Genomic DNA, 8081 nt, shown 5'->3' with positions numbered 1-8081 from the left:
CTTTGCATCGTGCAAAACGGAACCTCTGTCCCCATTCAACCCCGACTCCCACCCCCTCCCCCAGCCCCTGGCACCCACTCTTCTTTCTGTCTCTATGAATCTGACTACTCTAGGTCCCTCACATCAGTGGAATCAAATGGTATTTGCCCTTTTGTATTGGTTTCTTTCACTGAGCACAATGTCCTCAAGGGTCATCCATGCAGCACGTGTCACAATTTCCTTCCTTTTTAAGGCTGAATAATATTCCGTTCTGCGGAGCTGCCAGTTAGCTCAGTTGGTTAGAGCATGGTGCTGGTAACAGCAAGGTCCAGGGTTCAATCCCTGTACCGGCCAGCTGCCAACAACAACAAATTCTATTGCATGGTTAGACTACACCGCATTTTGTTCATCCATTCAACAGTTAATGGACACTGGGCTGCTTCCACTTCTTGGCTACTGTGAGTAATGCTGCTGTGAACATGGGTATGCAGATATCTCTTTGAAACCCTGCTTTCAAGTCTTCTGGGTATACACCTAGAAGTGGGATTGCTGTATCTTCTGAAAAATATATTTCTGATTTTTTGAGGCAACCTCAATTTTAAGCTGGGAAAGGCAAATGAAATTCTAGTTCACTCCCATCAGATCCGTAGATAGTAAATCCTGTGGCAACACCAAGTGCTGGCGAGGCCATAGTGCAAGTGGGAACTCTAGGGGCAGTAATTTCAGCGATCAACTTTGGTAAGGGATTTGGCAACTTCTGGCCAAGTTGAAGTGCGAAGCTCTCACACATAAGCACCAAGGCACACACACAGGGACATGCACAGCAGTGCTGTTCTGAAGGGTACCACGTGATGAACTCCCCCACAGGCACCACAGGAGACCAGGGGAAACCTGCCATCAATCTGGTCCTGCAGCTGGTCCCAAAGGATCTGGACAGCGAGGTGCATTTATACAAAGTGAAAACACAGGGAGCAGTCACTTGCTCCTGCGTATAAGCGCTTGCAGGAAAGGCATGCGAGCGGATATACCCGAAGCTGGTTGGTGGGGGGGGTGGTGGTTACCTCTGGGGCAGGAGGGCAGGGCTGGGCTCCAAATGAGTCTGTTAGGTTTCACTTCTTTGAAAGAAAGAGACCTGAGGTGGCCAAGATGGTGGTGGCACAGACACCCTGGCCGAGGCTGCAGTGGAAGTCAGGTGGGGCCAAGAAGGAACAGGCAGCAGCAAAAGCAGAAGTCAGTGGTTTGAAGAGAAGAGCAAAGATCAAAGTGAAAGGCAGGCAACGGAAGAAAAGACTAGAAAAACATGAAAAGTTGGAAGGACCTGACATGCTGCCACAGCAACAGGCCCCAGTGGCTCTCCAGACGCACAAAAGCCCGGTCCTGGAAACAAGACGGCCGCAGGGGCACCTCCAACCGCCTGGTCACTGAGCCGGGAGGCAGCACCTAGCACGAAGGCTGCCTGTCGTAGCACGGAATGCAGGGAGTGCCGAAATAGACCTGGGCTGGAAATCCAGGTCCCTAAGGCCCCCATCACATGACTACGTGGAGTCTCACTTGAGGACATGAGCCACCCAGTTTCTATTTATCCACTATTTCTGCTTATGGAGACCTTCAAAGGGGGAGGGAAATGCTTCACCTGTGGATATGCCTGGTGAAAACCAAGTGCCAAGAAACAAAATTTCCTTTGTTCTCCCAGGCTGCAATGACACCTCTTACACAGGGCGCTGGCAGTTCTTTTCCGCAATAAAACATGATCACAAAGTGCGCCAGTTCACTAGGGTTTGGTAAACTGTCATGTTAACACAGTGACAACTGCACTGTTTTATTTATAAATACAAATTGATACTATTTAATAATAATTTTATAGTAACTATTATTTTAGGATAATTTTACAATGAAAAAGAGCCAAAGCAGCTTTTGGAGATGTTAAGATTTAACAAAGCTAGCTGATGTGGCCAAGTATAGCCTCAGCACCTGGAAAACTGTTTTAAGCAAGACCAGAACCCCAAAAGCTATGAAGAAAAAGACAGACATATATGACTATATAAATCTTCAACTATTTTGTTTTAAGATACCCACAAAGTCAAAAGACAAACAATAGATTAAGAAAACACATTTCTCATCTGTCTGACAGATGAAGGTTTAACATGTATAATATAAAAAGAGCTTCTGCAAATCGATGAGAAAAAGACAGCCCCCAAATGGAGAAAGGATATAAACAAGCAATTTACAGAACAAACCCAAACTTGCCACAGACGATTGCACGTGCACTATAGTTGGGGGCGGGTGGTGCTGAGGTGAAGTCAGAGGGGATCTCACTTCGCCCCCATTAGATCGGTGGGTGGGGGCAGGGGGAAGCCTCTGACCTTACTGGTAGAAATCTGAATCATGAACGTCACTGGGAAAAGCAATCCAGGGATGCAAAACACCAGTCCCCTCCAGGCCTGCAGTCCTGCAGAGGCTGCCGTGTGCAGCTTCTAGCCCTGAAGGAAGATGGGGTGAAGGACCGTGGAAGGGCCCAAGGCAACATGGGGCTGGAGAAGTACATGCAAGGGAGTGAGTCTCCTGGCCCCACCTCTAAAGATCTGTGACAATGGGCCCCTGTATATTCCAAGGGAATTGAAGGGTACACTGCTGTCAACATGAGACCCAGGTGGAGGAAGAGAGTGGCGTAGGGGAGGTGACAATTATGAATGTGTCCGGATCAGGCAGCACACATGTGTGCTGTCGAATCCATGTAAGATTGCATGTGTGACCGCGTGTGGAGAGACATGTGTGGAGGCAGGGCCACCAGAATGCTGACAGTCCTCCCAGGTGGCTGTGGGTGACATTTACATCCTTCTCTATACTTTCCTGTATTGCTCTATCATTTTCCCATCAAGGAGCCTGTATTATCTACATAGTCAGAGCAAAACCCAGAAAATAATTTTCTCTGGGGAGAAAATATGCAGATGTGGTGCCAGAAAGCAGGGAAGAGGCCACGCAGCAACACTTTCGTCACTTCTTCCAGGGGGAAGTAGAGTGGACAGAGCTGGGGGGAGGCGGGATGGCTGGATGTCTGACCCGTGTTGTCACTTTCAGCCAAGTCAAACTTCTAGAGTTTCGGTTTCTTTATTTGTGAAATGAGGGAGTTGGCACAAATGGCTTCTGAGATCCCTCCCAGGTTTGGAACCTGTAAACCGTTAGGCCAGAGGTGGGGGAGAGGCCCCATCTGGTAGCCCCTGGCTCCCCATGGGGCACAGCAGAGCAGCAACGCACAGCAAGGGCCGCGCAGCTCCCAGCAGGGCCCGGCGGAGGCGCGGCCACGGCCTCCATCCCCAGCGTCTCAGGGTTCCCTGCGGGCCAGGGCTGAGGCACTCTGAGGTCTCAGCCCGAGAAGTGGGGCTCGTCTGGGCAGGAAGGAATGCAGAAAACTACGTAGCTAACATCAACCACACTTTGACAGACACTGATCCAAAAACGGGGGTGGGGAGAGAAGGTTCCAGGCCATGGCCTGCCAGGTGCCCTCTCGCCCACCTGTTCAGTCTCGCACGGCTCCAGGGCTTCCGGCTGCAGATGGATTCGTTCAATGGAGGGTTGCCAGATTCAGCAAATTAAAATACGGGATGCCCAGTTAAATCTGAATTTCAGAGAAACGAATATTTTTTTTAGTATAAGCACGTCTCGTGCAATATTTGGGACACATTTGTGCTAAACATCATTCACCGTCCTGCGAGTAATCTGTCAATCCTGGATGGGAGCCCTGACAGCAGAAAGGAGAGTGGGGTTGGGCTTCCCAAGGTCTCTGCCCTCCTGAGGTGTCCCCTCTACATGAGCCTCTCCTTTGGGTAAGGTCCACCCCCAGCGTCTCCCCAGGCCCCGGAGTAGTAAAGGCCCCCTGTGGTTCCCCTACTCCCACCCCCATCGTGGTGTGTGTCGTTCTCCATGAAAGTGTCCTGAGTTGCCCTAATCTGAGCATGCCACCTGTTTCCTGTGGGGACCCAGCCTGAGACAGGAGCGAAAAGAAAACCAGAAAGTTTGCAGGGCTATTTATTACATAGTTAATGGTGAAAATAAAAAATAAAATAGGGCTGGCCGGTTAGCCCAGTGTTAGCGCATGGTGCTGGTAACACCAAGGTCCAGGGTTCGATCCCTGTACCAGCCAGCAGCCAAAAAAGAAAATAAATAAAATAGTCACTGGTGCTTGCCACTCAAGGTGTGGCACGTACAAGCCCCAGCAATTCTTACCAGATGGGCTCTGTCAGTGAGGGGAAACAGCTACTACTGGAGAAAAGCAAAAGGGGGGTCCCCGGATGCCAGGTGAAGAGCTCACCCCCATAAGGCCCTGGCTCCTGCCCCCCACGCCTCCTTCTCCCTTCTTCCGCGCTCTCTGAAGGAAGGGTGGCCTCTCTGGGGAGGCCACAGCCTTTTCCCTCTTCTAGGGCATATGGAGCCTTCCAGACAGAACTTCAAATGCAACAAAGCTGCTTCTCAAGCAAATGCTGCCCCTCCCTGCTCTCCACCCACTAGTGTGCCCTGCCTCCGGGCCCCAACCCTGGGCCAGGCCCTGTCATTTGCCCTGGGCCCCAGGCCCCAAGGGAGTGGGCAGGGGCAATGCTCCTGGGCCCTTTTCTGGTGGAGTTTCCAGAAGGTTCTTCAAGGTGTGGGTTGGGTTAACACCCACCACTCTGCTACCCACTTGAGATGTGCTCAGCCGGGACAGAATGTCCATCCCAGGTGCCCAATTTCAAAAGTGTCTTGGTAGTCATAGCAATAGTCTGCATGCCAACCCACAGAGACTCTGGGAGACGCCTCAGGGGCACTCAGCAGGTGCGTGTGGGTGGCCCCTCCTGAGAGCCTTTCAGCAGGGACAGGACGTCCTCTCTCCTCTGCCATCGGCTTTGTGGCTGATCACTTACCCATTTAATTTGTGGATGGCCACTGAGATGGGCCCAAATTGTTTTCTACCAGGGAATAAGAAAAGCTTAAAGCAGAAGATCCTACTCGGTACCTGAGACTACGGGACAAGAGCCCTGGAATCTGGAACTGGAGAGATCCTGAGCTAAATAAGTGAGTGACATTAGCTTTCTTCAGAAGTCCCCTTTCAGGTGAAAGGTGGTGAAACAAGCTCTAAATAAATATTAACGAGCAGGAAGGAAGAATACGTACAGGGGAGTGTTCTTCAGGAGTCTGAGGGCAATCCAAAGGCAGAAACTTCAGAGCCTCTTTAGCCCCAGCATCGCCCAACGGAGAGAGCACCCTGGCCCGCAAAACAGGTCTGACCCCTTAGCCCGAGGGTTCAAAAATTGTCATCTGTATGAGAAGCACGCTGGGGGATTCAAAACACGAGGTCCAGGGCCGTGCCCTGAGATATCAGCAGGAGAGCATGGTTCACAAGGACCTGGGTGATGGGCACGTGGGGATTGCTCAGACTATGCTCCGGGTCTCTCTCGTGGTGACAGACACCTGACCATACAGTAATTGTGTTAGCCTGTTTCTGTTGCTTATAACAGAGTACCTGAAACTGGGTAATTTATAAAAAAGCAGAATTTATTTCTTACAGTTGGGAGGCTGGGAAGTCTACAGTCCAGGGGTTGTTTCTGGTGAGGGCGTTCTTCTTGGTGGGGGCTCTCCACAGCAGCGCAGGGTGTCACATGGTGAACAGGCTGAGCAAGAGAGAGCTAACCTCCTCACTGGCTCTCCTTTTCAAGCTACCAGCCACCAAAAAAACCCCCCCAAAACAAAGAATCACACCCATGGCCACCCATTAACCAACAATGGATTCATCCATTCTTGGGGGTACAGTCCTCACAATCCAATCACCTCTTAAAGACCCCACCTTTCAGTTACCATGATAGGACTTCCCATCCTCTTAATACTGTTATAATGGAGATTAAGTTTCCAATACATGAAACTTTGGGAGATACATTTAACCCGTAGCAGTAACTCTAGCTCCTAAGGAGATCTAAGCCACAACCTGGCTCTGAGGGTAGACTCACCACGCAACTTTCTGTTGAGAATTCAACTTTGGATTTATGTGTGTGTTTCTTCATGTAGATGTGCCCTGCCTTGTTACACAAAGGATCTGAAGTGACATGGCTTTCATGTGACCTGCCTACAGCTAATATGAACATCAAGTCAGCTTGGCAATCACAGATGACGTGCGGAGTTAAGTGATTTCCCCATCAGTCTGCTGGGAATGTGTTTAGTGTGATTCAGTCTCCCTGAACCCAGTCACTTCTTGGGACACTCAGTAGCCCCACTGACTGGCCCACCCAGCTGTTGCCAGTCCACACCTGTCACTGACACCCTGAAGATATTGCGGACAACTGTTCTCTCTCCAACCGTGTGACGGCATTCTTGGGGTCATTCCCCCACCTACCCGACGCTCTATTTTGAAACATTTCAAACTACAGGAAAGTTACAAGAATACTATGATGAAAACCCACATCCGCTGCACTGGATCTCTGCTTTATGTCTTTGGAAGTAAGTGGCAAAGATCATAACATTTCACCCCCAAATACTGAAGCCTGCACCTTCTCAGGGAAGGACAGTCTTCTGTGTAATCCTCATATATTATCACAGCCAGGACATCTAACACTGATAAGAGAACGTCATCCGATAGTCCACTCCAAAGGTGCGGGTCATCAGTCTTCAGCAGCTTCTTTCCACACGTTAATGCATCTTCCCCTCAGGGCAGGGTCTTTGGCAAGTGTTTAAAGTTGTCAGAAACAAAAACGCAAAGTGGAACTGGAGCACGTCACAGACCTTGGACCAGAAGTGGCCAGTGAGGCGCTGGAAGAGGCGCCATTGTGCGAGCTGATGGTCACACAGCTTGAGGACAACAAAGCCCAGGCAGGAGAGCACGCCCAGGGCTAGGTAGGCGGCCGAGGCGGCACTGCCATACCGCCCTTGGGCGCGCAGGGCCTGGCCCACGGCGGCCGCCATGTGAGCCCCCAGCGCCACGTCGAAGCCACGGGGGTGCAGCAGGGCGAGGCTGTAACTGCACAGGGAGAGGCTCTCAACCGAGAGGAGCAACCAGGGCTCCCAGCCCCTGTCCAGGTAGAGGCACCAGGCCACCGGCCACGCGAAGATGGGCAGGGTGAGCCACTGGTCGAGCACTGCGGCAGGCCGCGCCTGCGTCCCAATCCGCAGCCACTGAACGGGGCCGTAGACCAGGGCCATGCCGGCAAAGGCCGCCTTCAGGTAGCCGGCCCCGCGCCCCGGGGCATCGGCCTCTCTCCAGAGCCAGTGCACTCCCAGGAGCACGTAGGCCAGGTTCACGAGCGAGTTGAAGGGCATGGCCAGGAAGGCGGGGAGGCCGGCTACGCGCACCTCGGCATAGTGCTCGTAGCCCACTTGGACTGCGACGCCATCGAAAACGCCCACGGAGACGGCGGCAGCGCAGAGGCAGCTGGCCACGGCCACGTGCAAGAGGGCCTGCCTGGACTCTGGTTGCATTTGGAACCTTCAGTGCCACCCGGGGCAGAGGGCTTAGAAGAGTGCTACCTCCACCGCTATTTCAGACTTCAGCTAAACAGCTTTTGCAAAACACTCCTTGGCCTCCCAGCTGAGCCTGAAGGAAAAGGTCCCTGTGATTTCCGATGCAGATGCTGAGACCTTGCCTCGCAGTGGCAGTGGCAGGCCGGAGCAAGGCAGGAGTCCTGCTGATTGGCTGGCACAAGTGGAGGAATGTTCTGCCTTTTTCCTTTGTGGTTATAAAAGAGTGTGGTTAGAAAAAATCATCCAAAAAAGAGCCTCCATCTTCCCGACTCTCAGCCTCAGGATCCACTAACAGTTTCCATTAGAAAAAACAAATAAAAGTGAAACAATACCCACGGTACATTCACCTTCTTACTCATGGCCTCTAGAAGACTCTAGAATCCTCTGCTGCCTAGGGGTTTCGTGACTTTCCTGGCACCTATGCTGCTCTTTTTCTTTTTCTTTTTTTTCGTTTTATGCTGCTCTCTTTTCATCTGTGTACTATAAAAATCCTGCTCATTGTCCTAGTTCCCTTAAAACCACTGCATTTAGAGACTGAAACCTTTCCCAGGTCTGCCATTACATTCACAACAGTCTTTCCAACCTGAGCGGCATTATAAAAATGGAAGTTTCCAGGACAGCTC

The 8081-nt window shown here is 51.4% G+C and overlaps 1 protein-coding gene across 1 annotated transcript; it reads right to left on the bottom strand.

Annotated features, from left to right (window-relative positions):
* Positions 1 to 6585: 6585 nt before the first annotated feature.
* TMEM187 (transmembrane protein 187) lies at positions 6586 to 7567 on the bottom strand. The gene has a single exon (XM_008578405.1). It carries the CDS (start codon positions 7414 to 7416, stop codon positions 6631 to 6633), a length of 786 nt encoding a protein of 261 aa, XP_008576627.1. The 5' UTR covers positions 7417 to 7567; the 3' UTR covers positions 6586 to 6630.
* Between the last annotated feature and the right edge of the window lie 514 nt (positions 7568 to 8081).

This window comes from Galeopterus variegatus, unplaced genomic scaffold (assembly GCF_000696425.1).
Source record: "Galeopterus variegatus unplaced genomic scaffold, G_variegatus-3.0.2 Scaffold1677, whole genome shotgun sequence".
Lineage (NCBI taxonomy): Eukaryota > Metazoa > Chordata > Mammalia > Dermoptera > Cynocephalidae > Galeopterus > Galeopterus variegatus.
This window is presented reverse-complemented; position numbering and strand designations above follow the sequence as displayed.

What these genes read in the sequence shown, in the direction of transcription:
- TMEM187 (XM_008578405.1), bottom strand. Translation starts at nt 7,416, where the DNA reads ATGCAACCAGAGTCCAGGCAGGCCCTCTTGCACGTGGCCGTGGCCAGC.